General features: G+C 40.4%; 1 protein-coding gene across 1 annotated transcript in view; it reads right to left on the bottom strand.

Moving 5' to 3' along the window:
* LOC130843323 (adhesion G protein-coupled receptor E2-like) overlaps positions 1-16440 on the bottom strand; it is a gene marked incomplete at its 5' end in the record, with an annotated part of 35490 nt that extends 19050 nt beyond the window's left edge. The window contains 6 exons of the mRNA XM_057719750.1: positions 7846-8025; positions 8209-8429; positions 8609-8716; positions 15611-15788; positions 16217-16294; positions 16411-16440. Of these exons, the coding sequence (XP_057575733.1) occupies positions 7846-8025; positions 8209-8429; positions 8609-8716; positions 15611-15788; positions 16217-16294; positions 16411-16440 (795 nt within the window). The remainder of the gene's footprint in view (positions 1-7845; positions 8026-8208; positions 8430-8608; positions 8717-15610; positions 15789-16216; positions 16295-16410) is intronic.
* Positions 16441-16444: the final 4 nt, after the last annotated feature.

Below are 16444 nucleotides of genomic sequence, written 5' to 3'. Positions count from 1 at the left end.
AGAAAAAGATTGAAAGTGTGAGAGAGCTCTGACACAAGGGAGCTTCTCCTGCTGATCTCCACGTAGGAACACTGATGCACTGTGAGAGGACACAGATGAGAAGGAATGCAGGCAGCCCCTAGGAGCTGAGCCTGCTGCCCTGCTGACAGACAGCAAGAAAATGAGACCTCAGTCCTACCACCACAAAAAACTGAATTCTGCCAGAAATCAGGGGGTTAGAGGAGGACCCCAACCTCTGGGGAAAGACTTATAAGACTTGTAGGACTCTGGATTGGAAAAGATGGCAGTGAAGTAGAGGGACGTGGAATGCATCCCTCTCCACAGATGCATTGGGAATGCACCAAAAGACTCAATAAATCCCACAGAGAACTAACTGAACAACAGCAGACGACCTCAGACACCAGAAAGGACAGCAAGGATGCCAACATAACCTGTAGGGAGGCATCTATGATGGCTCAAAGAGGGTGAAGCAGCTGAGCTGTGGCAGATGGGAGGGAGTGAGAAACACATGGAGGGTCTGCACCACAGCTCAGCGTTCCCGGACTGAGATGTCAATTCACAGCTGAACAGAGGGTCTGGGAGTGGGAGCATGGGAACCAGAGAGCTGATTCAGGGTGAGAAAAATTGGTGCCAGTAAGGTGATGGACCAAGAGGACAGGAGGGAAGAGGTCCACGGCTAGGAGTGCCTGCCCCTGAGAGCTGCCTGGCCATGATGGCAGCTGGATGCTGCAGACTCACTGGCAGTAGGGAGAAGCCATGGGCATAGCCTCTCTCTCTCTTTCAGAGCCTGCAGCAGGCAGGGGAGAAACCCCTGTGGGCCATCTAAGGCACTCATGGATAACAGGGACCTGCAGGCCCTCGGGTGGGGCTAGCTTAAAACCCCTTGGAATGCCAGCAGCAGAGAGGGTGTTGAGAACAAAGAAGCCTGGAGAGAGGCCCAACTCTGAAACATTCTGTTTATACCTGAGCCACCAGCACCCCTCTGCAACAGGCACCTCCAAGCCCAACTGAAATGACAGAGCACCACTGCTCACTCACTCCCAGGGAAAGGAGCCACTATTGTACTCCCCACACACCAACACTTACAGACGAACAATAAAGGAAATTCTGCTGGTCACAGAATAATACAAAAAACCCAAGGTAAGTAGAAGGACACTTACAGCTGAGACTCTAAGGAAACAGAAATATTAGTATCAATTCTATTGAACTGGTCCATTCTGGGATCAGTTCCAGTTTTTTTTTCTTTTTTTTTTTTTTATTAATTACAATCTTAGTCCTAAGGGATCTACAAGTTTTATAACATATTTTTATTCTATTTTTTATTCTATTTTTATTTTTAGCCTTTTTATATACTTCTATTTCTAGCTAAGTTTTTCGTAGTATGGACTATATATCTCTCATACCTTCCTTTCATCTCTATCCTTTATACATTTCTATTCCCTTCTTTTCATTTACATATTTCCAGTAACACTACACTCTTCTGTTCCCGTCATCCATCCATTTTTAGTTTATCTTAACATATAAGCAACACTATCGATCTGCTGAGACGCCTTGCTTTACTCTCCAGATGACACACCATCTTGGTTTTTAATATTAGGTTTTTGTCTTTATCCTAGTTTTTAGTACAATTGTCTAATTTCATTCTGAGAATCTCCATTCTGTCTGGTGGTACTCAAGCTCTTTATTATATTTGATCCTAGCTTTCAATATCTCCCTGGATTTGTGTTTCTAAGTGTAAGGTGTTGTTTGTTTGTTTGCTTGATTGTTTTTGCTTTGGTTTCTGTTTTGTTCTGTTTTGGTTTTCAATTTCTGTTGGGTTTCTCTTTGAATATCTGATAGCATACTGGGGTTCTTCTGTCGGGTCTTTCTAGAGCCTTATGTCCTAATGGATTCGGTAATTGTGTGTCTTATACATATATGTGTTTCTTAGACTTAGTATTTGTTTAACCCAACACTAGGACATTAGTCTGGGGCTTCCACAATCTTCTATAAACCCCTTTACCAGTGGGACAAGCAACCCCAGAAGTTTGGACTACCATGAGGAAACAAAGAAACACCATGCAGGTAAAGGAGCAGGTAAAAAAAATCCACAAGACCAAATAAATGAAGAGGAAACAGGAAAAATAACTGAAAAAGAATTCAGAGTAATGATAATAAAAATGATACAAAATCTCAATAACAAAATAGAGAAAGTACAAGAAACAGTTCATAAGAACTCAGAAGAACTAAAGAACAAACAAATAGCAATGGATAACAAAATAACTGAAATTAAAATTATGATACATAGTATAACCAGCAGAATGACTGAGGCAGAAGGATAAATAACTGAGTTGGAAGATAGAATGGGGGAAATAACTGCCACAGAGCAGGAAAAAGATAGACCTAGAGTTCTGTCATACAGAGTGTAGTAAGTCAGAAAGAGAAAGACAAATATTGTGTGCTAACTCATATATACGGAATCTAAAAATGGTACTGGTGAACTCGGTGACAAGACAAAAATAAGAAGGCAGATGCAGAGAATGGACTGGAGAACTCGAGGTTTGGGAGGTGGGGGCTGAAGGGGAAGCTGAGATGAAGTGAGAGAGTAGCATAGACATATATATACTACCAACTGTAAAATAGATAGCCAGTGGGAAGTTGCTGTATGAAAAAGGGAGTTCAACTCGAAGATGGATGATGCCTTAGAGGACTGGGATGGGGAGGGTGGGGGGGAGTCAAGGGAGGGAGAGAATATGGGGACATGTGTATAAAAAGAGATGATTAAACTTGGTGTACCCCCCAAAAAAATAATAAATAAATAAATTTTTAAAAAAAGAAAAAGGAATGGAAGACAGTCTCAGAGACCTCAGTGATAACATTAAGCATATCAACATTCAAATCATAGGCATCCCAGAAGAAGAAGAAAAAATGAAAGGGTTTGAGAAAATATTTGAAGAGGTTATACTGGAAAACTTCCCCAAATGGGAAAGGAAATAATTAACCAAGTCCAAGAAGCACAGAGAGTCCCATACAGAATAAACCCAAGGAGAAATACACCAAGGCACATATTAATCAAACTAATGACAATTAAACACAAAGAAAAAATAATAAAAGCAGCAAGAGAAAAGCAACAAATAACATATAAGGGAAAACCCATAAGGATAACAGCTGACCTTTCTACAGAAAATCTGCAGGCCAGAAGGGAATGGCAGGATATACTGAAAGTCCTGAATGAGAAAAACCTACAGCCAAGAATACTCTACCAGCAAGAATCACATTCAGAGTCAATGGAGAAATCAAAAGCTTTCCAGACAAGCAAAAGTTAAGAGAATTCAGCACCACCAAACCAGAATTACAATAATTGCTAAAGGAACTTCCCTAAGTAGGAAACACAAGAGAAGGAAAACACCTACAAATACAAACCCAAAACAATTCAGAAAATGGTAATTGGAACACACATGTCAATAATCACCTTAAATGTAAATGGATTAAATGCTCCAACCAAAAGACACAGACTGGCTGGATGGATACAAAAACAAGACCCTTCTATATGCTACCTACAAGAAACCCACTTCAGACCAAGGGATACATATAGACTGAAAGTAAAGGGATGGAAAAAGATATTCCATGCAAATGGAAGTCAAAAGAAAGCTGGAGTAGCAATATTCATATCAGGCAAATTAGACTTTAAAGTAAAGGCTATTACAAGAGACAAGGAAGGACACTACATAATGATCAAGGGATCCATCCAGGAAGAACAAATCACAATGGTAAATATCTCTACACCCAACATAGGAGCACCTCAATACATAAGGCAAATGCTAACAGCCATAAAAGGGGACATCGACAGTAACACAATACTAGTGGGAGACTTGAACACCCCACTTACATCAATGGACAGATCATCCAAACAGAAAAGAAATAAAGACACACAAGCTTTAAATGACACATTAGACCATCTCGACTTAATGGATATTTATAGGACATTCCATCCAAAAATGACAGAATACACTTTCTGCTCAAGTGCACATGGAACATTTTCCAGGATAGATCACATCTTGGGTCACAAATCAAACCTCAGCAAATTCAAGAAAATTGAAATCATCTCAAGAAGCTTCTCAGACCACAACGCCATGAGACTAGATATCAATTACAGGAAAAAAAACTGCAAAAAATACAAACACATGGAGGCTAAACTCCTCACTATTAAACAACCAAGAAATCCTTAAGGAAATCAAAGAGGAAATCAAAAAATATCTAGAAACAAATGACAATGAAAACACAACAACCCAAAACCTATGGGACACAGCAAAAGTGGTTCTAAGAGAGAAGTTTATAGCAATACAGTCATACCTCAAGAAACAAGAAAAATAGCGAATAAACAACCTAACCTTACACCTAAAACAATTAGAAAAAGAAGAACAAAGAAACCCCAAAGCGAGGAGAAGGAAAGAAATCATAAAGATCAGAGCAGAAATAAATGAAAAAGAAAGGAAGGAAGCAATAGCAAAAATTAATAAAACTAAAAGCTGGTTCTTTGAGAAGATTAACAAAATTGATCAACCATTAGCCAGACTCATCAAGAAAAAAAGGGAGAAGATGCAAATCAACAGAATTAGAAATGAAAAAGGAGAAGTAACAACGGACACCACAGAAATACAAAACATCATGAGAGACTACTACAAGCAACTATATGCCAATAAATTGGATAACCTGGAAGAAATGGATAAATTCTTAGAAAAATACAATCTTCCAAGACTCAACCAGGAAGAAATAGAAACTAAAAACAGACCAATCACAAGTATGGAAATTGAGGCAATGATTACAAATCTCCCAACACACAAAAGCCCAGGGCCAGATGGATTCACAGGCGAATTCTATCAAACATTGAGAGAAGAGCTAATACCTACCCTTCTCAAACTCTTCCAAACTATAGCAGAAGGAGGAACACTCCCAAACTCATTCTACGAGGCTACCATCACCCTGATACCAAAACCAGGCAAAGATGTCACAAAAAAAGAACATTACAGACCAATATCACTGATGAATATAGATGCAAATATCCTCAACAAAATACTAGCTAACAGAATCCAACAGCACATTAAAAAAATCATATACCATGATCAAGTGGGGTTTATCCTTGGGATGCAAGGATTCTTCAACATACACAAATCATTCAACGTGATACATCATATCAACAAATTGAAGGATGAAAACCATATGATTGTCTTAATAGATGCAGAAAAAGCTTCTGACAAAATTCAACATCCATTTATGATAAAAGCTCTCCAGAAAATGGGCATAGAAGGAAATTACCTCAATGTAATAAAGCCATATATGAGAAACCAAAACCCAACATCATTCTAAATGGGGAAAAACTGAAAGAATTCCCTCTAAGAACAGGAACAAGGTAAGGGTGTCCACTCTCACCACTATTATTCAATATAGTTCTGGAAGTTTTAGCCACAGCAATCAGAGGAGAAAAAGAAATAAAAGGAATCCAAATTGGACAAGAAGAAGTAAAATTGTCACTCTTTGCAGATGACATGATATTATACATAGAAAACCCTAAAGACTCTACCAGAAAACTGCTAGCACTAATTGATGAATTTAGTAAAGTAGCAGGATACAAAATTAATGAACAGAAATCTCTTGCATTCCTATACACTAACAATGGAAGAGCAGAAAGAGAAAGTAAGAAAACTCTCCCATTCACCATTGCAACAAAAAGAATAAAATACCTAGGAATAAACCTGCCTAAGGAGGCAAAAGATCTGTATGCAGAAAACTTTAAGACACTGATGAAAGAAATCAAAGACAACACAAACAGATGGAGGGACATACCATGTTCCTGGATTGGAAGAATCAACATCATGAAAATGACTGTACTACCCAAAGCAATTCACAGATTCAGTGCAATCCTGATCAAATCACCAATGGCATTTTTCACAGAACTAGAGCAAGAAATTTTATGATTTCTATGGAAACACAAAAGACCCCGAATAGCAAAAGCAATCTTGAGAAGGAAAAATGGAGTTGGTGGAATCAGGCCTCCTGACTTCAAACTATACTATAAGGCCATAGTGATCAAGACAGTATGGTACTGGTACAAAAATAGAAAGGAAGATCAATGGAATAGAATAGAGAATTCAGAAGTAAGCCCAAACACATATGGGCACCTTATCTTTGACAAAGGAGGCACGAGTATACAATGGAAAAAAGACAGCCTCTTCAATCAGTGGTGCTGAGAAAAATGGACAGCTACATGTAAAAGAATGAAATTAGAACACTTCCTAACACCATACACAAAAATAAACTCCAAATGGATTAAAGACCTACATGTAAGGCCAGACACTATAAAACTCTTAGAGGAAAACATAGGCAGAACACTCTATGACATCCATCAAAGCAAGATCCTTTTGGACCCACCTCCTAGAATCATGGAAATAAAATCAAGAATCAACAAATGGGACCTCATGAAACATAAAAGCTTTTTCACAGCAAAAGAAACCATAAACAACACAAGAAGGCAACCCTCAGAATGGGAAAAATAGTTGCCTATGAAACAACGGACAAAGGATTAACCTCCAAAATATACAAGCAGCTCATGTAGCTTCATACCAAAAAAGCAAATAACCCAATCCACAAATGGGCAGAAGACCTAAATAGACATTTCTCCAAAGAAGACATACAGATGGCCAACAAACACATGAAAAGATGCTCAACATCACTAATCATCAGAGAAATGCAAGTCAAAGCCACAATGTGGTATCACCTCACACCAATCAGAATGGCCATCATCACAAAATCTGGAAACAACAAATGTTGGAGAGGGTGTGGAGAAAAGGGAACTCTCCTGCACTGTTGGTGGGACTGTAAGTTGGCACAGCCACTATGGAAAACGGTTTGGAGGTTCCTTAAAAAACTACAAATATAACTAGCATATGATCCAGTAATCCCACTCCTGGGCATATACCCAAAGAAAACCATAGTCCCAAAAGAAACGTGTACCATAATGTTTATTGCAGCACTATTTACAATAGCCAGGACATGGAAGCAACCTAAATGCCCATCAACAAATGAATGGATAAAGAAGATGTGGCATATATATACAATGGAATATTACTCAGCTATAAAAAGGAGTGAGATGGAACTATTCTTAATGAGGTGGATAGACCTAGAGTCTGTCATACAGAGTGAAGTAAGTCAGAAAGAGAAAGACAAATATTGTGTGCTAACTCATATATATGGAATCTAAAAATGGTACTGGTGAACTCAGTGACAAGACAAGAATAAGGACACAGATGCAAAGAATGGACAGGAGATCTTGAGGTTTGGCATGTGGGGGCTGAGGGGGAAGCTGAGATGAAGCGAGAGAGCAGCATAGACATATATATACTACCAACTGTAAAATAGATAGCCAGTGGGAAGTTGCAGTATAACAAAGGGAGTTCAACTCGATGATGGATGATGCCTTGGAGGACTGGGACGGGGAGAGTGGGGGGGAGTCGAGGGAGCGAGGGAATACGAGGATATGTGTATACATATGGATGATTGACCTTGGTGTACCTCAAAAACTGGTACAAGAGTGTAAAGCAATTATTTTCCAATAAAAATTAAAAAAAATTTAAAAATAAAAAAATAAAAAAAACACCTACATGTTGACCTTGTTGACCTGACCAAAAAGATGAAAAAAAAAAAAAAAAGACTTCTAAGACTCTGAACAGACAGCCCATCTACACCATGCCTATTTGTTGAATGGAAGAACCTGCAAGATAATAATTTATATTTTTTTAAGTTTCTAAATGTGTGGCAATTTGTTACACTGCAATAGACATTGAATGTGGCCCCTCTGAGGGCTCTCACCTGCACATCGTCGTGGGCCATGAGGACGGCAAAGATGCTGAGATGGGTGCACTGGCAGGTGGTGTTGTTGTTGCTGGTGCCCACCATTCTGCAGCCTCTGGTGGCCCAGTGACCACTTCCATTCTGGCCATGCTCCCAGAAGACACAGTATACCTTCTTCCTTGGCTCAGGGATCACTGACTGTAGGAACAGGAAGTAGGTGTGAAATGCTGTTTCTGTAGCTCAGAAATGCTGACCCAAAGCTGGTTCGTGAAGGGATTTCCTGGGGATATGATGCACACATGGGGGTCCCCCTGAAGCCCAAGGTTGTGCCCAGGACTCAGGTCTCCTCCACACCCACAGCTCTATCCCACAAGGACTCACATGCTGGAAGACAAAGGTGACTGGGAACCTCAGGTTCTGGGTGTCCTTGTTGCTGATGAAGGCGGATACAACATCTGACAGCAGGACAGGTGAGATTTTCTGCACCAAGCCCTGGGGTGTCTCATGCAGATCTGCCTGTTGCTCAGTATCCAGGACCAGGGGGCCCTCAGCCAGAAACTTGCTCATCCCTGGAGTGGACAGAAGGCCCACCACAGTAGGGCCTGCAGGACAAGGCTGAGGTTGACATCTTCCGGTGCACAAAAGGTGCCCTTCTTCAGATAGACTCTTTCCTTTTGACCCACCATAGCCCACACTTCCCTTTAAACTTCAATTTTCTATTTGGCATATAATTGGGCATCTTGACACACTGTGATGACATTCCCCCTATCTCAGCCATTACCTGAGTCACCAGAATCATGCACTGTATCCCAGGTCAGCAACATCTTTGTCTGATTTTGACTCAAGGTGATATTCCTGTATCCTTGCTTCTGCACCTCCAGTGACAGTTCTGTGAGTTGTGGGAGGTAGATAAGTCATTGTGATTGTAGTGGTTGCTATAACGCCATTTTTATACTATATCTGTTAAATTATTATGGATGAAAAGCATTTACTGCCAAATTAGCAAACAAAAGATGCTGCCCACACCCCCAACCTTGAGCCTGAAGGATCTCAGGATGGAGATAAATAAGCAGTCCGCTGCCAAGCCCTCACACTGCAGACACCCCCAGCAGTGCACCCTGAGGGACTCAGGATGGGAAAGAATACAATAGGTTTTCTTTAATTAATAGTAATCTTTTGCTGTTCCAACTATCTGATTTTTGTTGCAAAACTTCTACATATCCTGGCTCCCCCTTTACCTCTTTGGAGCAGTCCCTCAGTGCTCTGAATAAAACATAATTCTCAACTTTTAGGTTGTGCATTGTTTTTCAGTCAACATTATATTATGACCATTATTGCACTATCTAGCTCAATCATTTCATTCAGATAATTTTAAATCATGATATAATAACAGTTAAAACTGTTTCAATCACAACTTTACAAGCTTATTTAGCAAGAGTGAACATAGAAGACTATTACAAGTAGCTAAAAAGATAAGGTGTGTCATAATGCTTAATGTTTCTGTAACTGTTGGTAAGGTTTACATGCTATAACCTCATATTATGTTATACTATATATATTGTATACCAGATATGAAGTGAAACATTATTCTTATGTATACCAAATGATGCCATTATTTTATATAAATTATAATGTTACACATGACATTTGGTATACATAATAATGCTACATACATATATATATATGAAACCGAGCAGAACCCTGCATCCCACCCCCCAAGTACAGAGGCCCTTCCATGTCCCCTGCCTCTCGTTGTAGAAAAGCTGAAGTCTCCCAGGCCTTGCTAAGTCACAAAAAAGTAAGCTCAAGCAGTTAATGATTAGGACATTCAAGTCACAGAATCTTTCCATGTCTGATGCACATTCCTGAGTTGTTTTACTGATACTGTAACTGCCACCAGAGGGAAAAGCTAATTGCATAATGACCAGACTGTAGCCATGACATAAGCTGCTCCATCTATGGTTAATACAATTCCAAGAACTGGCCTTAAGAAAAATAGGATTAACATTATTGCACATAATAAGCTACAAGGGTGAGTCAAAAATTATCTGCATTGGGTTATATTAAAACTTCTGTAAATTCTACAGCCAAAGTGTGGATGATTTTTGACTCACCATTGTATATTTTTGTGGGTATCAAAATAATTGTAGCTTTCTCTGCCTATGTATGTAAGCAGGCAACTAAAATTGTTGGCAAACAGATGCTACAGACCCATGCTGACATCTTCCACTCTGAGAATATGGAACCCTATGTCAGCATGGAGAAGTTACAGAAGGCAGACCCTCACCCCTAATCCCATGGAAATGGAATGATATCTAACAGTGGGAATTTGTAAGCAGCTGTTTTGCCCTTTTCTGTTTGCCTATTTCTGTTCCCCTTAAACCTAATAGAAATGAGATCACTAAGTAACATTGTTTTTTTTTTTTTGCTGCATTGGGTCTTTGTTGATGTGTGTGGGCTCTCTCTAGTTGTGGTGAGTCGGGGAGGGGTACTCTTCATTGCATTGCATGGGTTTCTTAGTGCAGTGGCTTCTCTTGTTGCAGAGCACGGGCTCTAGATGCGCGGGCTTCAGTCGTTGCAGCATGCAGGCTCAGCAGTTGTAGTACTCGGGCCTTTCCCACACCAGGAAACAAACCCAGGTCCCCTGCATTGGCAAGTGGATTCTTTATCACTGCAGAATCAGGGAAATCCCCACTAGGTAACATTTAACCTCAATTCTGAATTACGATCTATTAAATACACACAATACCTTGCGTAACCTGTTGATTCTGTCCCTAGATTAAAAGAAGTAGGAATGAAGAATTAAGTAGTAAAAGAATAACTAGCTCTCTACCCTCAGGGACCCCCATAGCAATTCTGCAGGCAGACCATGTGGAAAAGACAACATTTGAAGAAAGATCATGAGGAGTCACCAGCCTGCATGCAATAGAAAATGATGCAGAGCTTGACTTCCTGCCTTAATGAATCACTGAGATTCTTTCCCTTGTTTTCCTTTAAAAACTATCATGTCTTGGACTTCCCTGGTGGTGCAGTGGTTAAGAATCCACCTGCCAATGCAGGGGACATGGGTTCGATCCCTGATCCAGGAAGATCCCACATACTAAGAAGCAACTAAGCCTGTGTGGCACAACTACTGAGCTGGCATGCCACAACTACTGAAGCCCACATGCTCTAGGGCCCATGAGCTGTAACTCCCCAGCCCATGTGCTGCAACTACTGAAGTCCAAGTGTCTAGATTCCAGGCTCTGCAACAAGAGAAGACACCACAACAAGAAGCCCAAGCATGGCAGCAAAGAGTAGCCCCCACTTGCTGCAGCTAGAGAGAGCCCATGCACAGCAACAAAGACCCAAAGAAGCCAAAATATTAATTAATTAAATTTTTTGAATTGTCATGGCTGAGCAGAATATTGAGAGTTGGCTTGGGGGACACAAGTTGCCTTCTCCCAAGATTGCAAGCCTTCGCATGAAAGCAACTTTTCCTTCCTACCAGCACTGGCCTATTGAGTGTTTGTTTTTGAGTGACTAACAGCTGAACCTGAGTTTATTAACATGTATACCATCCGAATTTACACAGTATTATTAGAAACTATGAGCAAATTAGATAACTGTAGTATAAACCCTGACTGTTTTTTTATTTTTTTATAATGCTAGTGCTTAACTTAAGCTTTAATTGCTCAGGCATCCATTTCAAAGAGGCACTCATTTCAAATACAATAAACACATTGCCAGACAGGGGACTAGATAAAGAGTCAGGCTACCTCCTCTTACTGAGGCTCTTTTGTTTTAGAGATCTTCATTGATTTCAATAACTGAATGTGTAGGCTACTTGTTTTTATCTCTTCTTACACTTTAAATTCTGGCTCTTATGTTTTAAATTCACCAAGAAAGAGTGAGCACAGGGCTTCCCTGGTGGCACAGTGATTGTGAGTCCACATGCCAATGCAGGAGACATAGGTTCCATCCCTGGTTCGGAGGATCCCACACGCCATGGAGTAAATAAGCCTGTGTGCCACAATTACTGAGTCTGCGCTCTAGAGCCCACAAGCCGCAACTATTGAGCCCATGTGCCACAACTACTGAAGCCCACATGCCTAGAGCCTGTGCTCTGCAACAAGAGAAGCAACCACAATGCGAAGCCCAAGCACACCAACAAAGAGTAGCCCCACTCCTTGCAACTAAAGAAAGCCCACATGGAGCAACAAGGACTCAACATAGCCAATAAATAAATAAATATTAAAAAAAAAAAGTGTGAGCCCAAATCCTAGGCCCCCAAGAACTACCTCAATAAAAGCTAACCCCAGGGCCTCTCTCTCTCTTACACTCTGTATCTTCCCCTGTGATTTGACTGTGTGGGCTCAAGTGCGCCGTGTAATTTTCAAGTCTTATACGTAATAAACTTTTATCTTTTCAAAGTTTCCTGATAGTTATCACTGAAGGGCATCTGGCAATCATAATAAGAACTATAACCAGGCAGGACCCTATGGGGCTTTCCTAGGACAGACCCTTCCCCATGTCCTCTGCTTTAATTCCTCTCTGAAGAACCTGGATAACAATATCTAACGCACATTTCCTGAGTCATTTTACAGATGCTAAAAAACCCCACCAAATGGAAGAAGTTAACTACTTGATGACCATGAGCACATAGACCCCAGGGCTGCTGCAGCCTGAGGATTGATATGACAATTGCCCTGTTACTTCACCATCAACCAATCAGAGAATTGTGTGTGAGTTGATCACATACCCTGAGACTCTGTTCCCTCACCTTGGCTTTTAAAATGGTCCCTAAAGCTCACTGGGGAGTTCAGGTGTTTTGAGTATTAGCTGCCCTGGACTCCTTGTCTGGCACCTCACAATAAATGCTGCATTTTCCTTCACTACAACCTGATGTCACTAGATTGGCTTTCCTGCAAAAGGGTGAGCAGATTCAAGTTTGGTTTGTAACAGAACCACAAGGGCCAGTCCAACCACAACACTGGTTACTGACAGGCTGAGACCAACACAAAACAATAACCTAGATGAAATAGACAAATTCCTACAGACACACAAACTACAAAAGGTACCTGAAGAAAAGATAGAAAGTCCAAACAGACCTCTCACTAGCAAGAATACTGAATGAGAACTCAAAACTTCCCAAGATGAAAAGTCAGATCAGAATTCTACCAACAATTTAAGGAAGAATTGACATGAATTCCTTGTAAATTCTTCCAAAAAATAGAAGAGGAAGAAACACCACCAAAATAATTCTACAAGACCACCATTACCCAGAAAACAAAACCAGAGAAAGACATCACAACAAAACCAAACTCTACATCAATATCTCTTATGAACATAGATGCAAAAATCTTCAACAAAATATTAAGAACAAATTTATCCAAGGAAGCTTAAGACTTCTACACAGAAAACTACAAAAGATTGCTAAAAGAAATGTAAAATCCTAAATAAATGGAAAGACATTCTGTGTTTATGGATGGCAAATAATATTTTTAACATGACAGTATTCCTCAAAGTGATCTGCAGATTCAATATAATACTAAAAATATCACAACTGCATTTTATTATGTATTGCATAAATGGAAAAGTTCATCCTAAAATTCATATTGTATTATAAAAAGCCCAAATACTCAAACTTGAAAATGAAAAACAAGTTGGAGTATTCACCTTCCTGATTTTAAAACTTACCATTAACCTACAGTATTCAAAACAGTATGGTACTGGCATATAGATGGACACAGACCAACAAAATAGAATTGAGAGTCCAGAAGTAAGCACATACATCTATGGTCAGTTGATTTTCAACAATGGGTGCCAAGACCTTTCAATGGGGCAAAGAATAATCTCAGCAATAAACTATGCTTGGACATCTAGCTACCTACACAGGAAAAAAAAAGGCTGTTGGACCCCTACCTCACACAATGCCCAACAATTAGCTCAAAATGGCTCAAAGACCTACATTTAAAGCTAAAACAAGAACACAAGAAAACATAAGGATAAATCTTCATGGCTTTGATTTGGAAATGGATTCTTAGATATGACAAGCAATGCACAAGGAACAAAAGAAACAATAGATAAAATGGACTTTATCAAAACAACGCATCTGTCTGCTAAAGTGAAAAGACTATGAAGAAAGTGAAAAGACAAGCTACAGAATTGGAGAACACACTTGCAAGTCACATCTTTCACAGGGTCTACTCTTAGAATATATAAAGCACTCTTACAGCTCAAGAACCAAATGCCAAACAACAGAATTTAAAAACAGGCAAAAGATGGTGAGTTCCCTGGCAGTCCAGTGGTTAGGAATTGGCCTTTCATTGCTGGGGCCCAGGTTGAATCCCTGGTGGGGGAACTAAGACCCCACAAGCTGCATAGCACAGCCAAAAACAGAAAAAATAGGCAAAGGACTGGAAGAGACATTTCTTCAAAACAGATACACAAATACTCAACCATGCCATGAAAAGATATTAAGCATATTTAGGCACTAGGGAAATGCAGATCAAACCGTAATGAGATATCACCTGACACATACTAGAATGGCTATAATGAAAACAAACCAAAATGGAAGTAACAAGCGTTGCTGAGGATGAGGAGATTGGAACCCTTCTACATGGCTGCTGAGAATGGAAAATGGAAAAATAGCCACTTCAGTAAAATAGTTTGGCAGTTTCTCAAAAAGTTGAACATAGAACTACCACATCACTCAGCATTTCCACTCCTAGTTATGTGCCCCAAAGACCTGAGAACATTTATTCAAACCAATACTTGTACACCAACACTTGTGCACAGTAGCACTATTCACAACAGTCAAAGGTGGCAATAACCCAAATATCCATCGATGGATGAATGAAAAAATAAAACGTGGCATATCTATACACAATGCATTATTATTCAGCCATAAAAAGGAATGAGATGTTGATACATGATGCAACATGAAATAACCTCAAAAACATTATGTTAGCTGAAAGAAGCTAGACTATCAGGTCACATACTGTATGATTCTATTTACACAAAATCTCCAGGACGGCAAATCCATAGAGGCAGAAAACCAATAATTGGTTGCCAGGGCTGAAGGAAAGAAGAAATGAGTGACTGCTTAGGGGTGCAGAGAATACTTTTGGGATTATGAAAATATTTTAGAAATAAAGGTGAAGGTTGTACAACTCTGTGAATGTACTACTACATGCCACCCAATTGTACACTCTGGTTAAAATGGTGAATTTATATTAGGTGAACTTCACCTCGATAAAAAAAATCATACTTAAACATCAAGGAATAATAGATTTATATTCTTCCAAATTTAATACCTTGCTTTCTTTTGAAGCCATTTATATTTTATCTTAAATTCCTCCTTATAATTATTTCATCAGCTAATAATTTATTTTACAATGAAAAATTACATGCTTTACAGTTTTTCATTTCTTGTCAATCTTTTTTCACTTTTACCGAAGTATAATTGACATACAATATTATAATAGTTTCAGATGTACAATACAATGATTTGATATTATTATACATTACACAATGATCACCACAATAAGTCTAGTTATCTGTTTCCATATAATATTATTGAATATATTCCCTATGCTGTATATTACATCCCTTGATTTCTTTATTTTATAACTGGAACTTTGCAACTCTTAATCCCTCTCATAACCTTTTCTTTTAATTTGTTTATGACATTAACGCTGAAATACAAGCATGGTCCCTTGGCTCTAGTGGGATTGCAAGAGGAATGAGGCAGGGAATAGGCAGAGCAGGAGCCTGGGGGCAGACTCAGGTACTTACTTACCTGTGCCTGCAGATGAACTGAAAGTCAGTGGTCCATTGGGCAGGGCCTTGCTCAGCCCTCTCAGGACATTTTCCAGGCCAAAGAGCAGGCTAGAGGCCACAAAGTGCTGCTCGGAGTGGGGCAGGGTTTCCAGGTCCCCAGGGGTCTCCAGCAGATCACCCAGCTCCTGTACGAGGTCCTGGGGGGATGGGGACACAGAAGCAGTAGCCCACGCACCTCACAGGCTGCACGAAGGCATTACACACTCAGTCGCAGAGAACAGAGTCAAGAGACTGTTTGGGTGATAAAGGTGGGAGTGGATGGGATTCCCTGGATGGTCTTTGCCCCTGGAATCCAGGCACTCAGAGGTCAACCCTGTTCATGAATGCCAAGAGTTATGTAAACCCAATATCCAGAAACAGGAAGAAGAAAGGTCATTAGTAGGTGAGCGTGAGTGTCTAACAGTGAGTCCAGATTCCTGCAGTGTCCGCTCTTCCCACCCACCCTGGCAGAGGCAGGGCACGACAGCAGTGCGCTCTTGGTGTTGGGGAGTCTCCTCCCAGACCGCATCTCTCCCAGGTCCCTGTGGAACGCCTCCACCTTGCCTCCCCTGGGTCCTGCCCTTACCTGGATAGTGCCCTGGACAAGGGCTGAACTGAAGTTTCTGCCCAGATCGTGGATTTTGTTAAAGAAGTGAGAGAGCCTCTGGGGAGAAGATAAAGTGGTCAGAGACCCTCATGAGAGAGTGGGGGGTCTTGGGGGAAAGGGGCGGGCTGTGCGGAGGGATTTCCTGCTTCCTGGTGCCTGCTGAGGCCACTCACCTGGCTCTTGATTCCAGGGGGTGCGGTCCAGGTG

This window comes from Hippopotamus amphibius, unplaced genomic scaffold (genome assembly GCF_030028045.1).
Source record: "Hippopotamus amphibius kiboko isolate mHipAmp2 unplaced genomic scaffold, mHipAmp2.hap2 scaffold_274, whole genome shotgun sequence".
Lineage (NCBI taxonomy): Eukaryota > Metazoa > Chordata > Mammalia > Artiodactyla > Hippopotamidae > Hippopotamus > Hippopotamus amphibius.
Note: the sequence above shows the minus strand (reverse complement) of the source record. Positions and strands in the feature narration are given on the sequence as shown.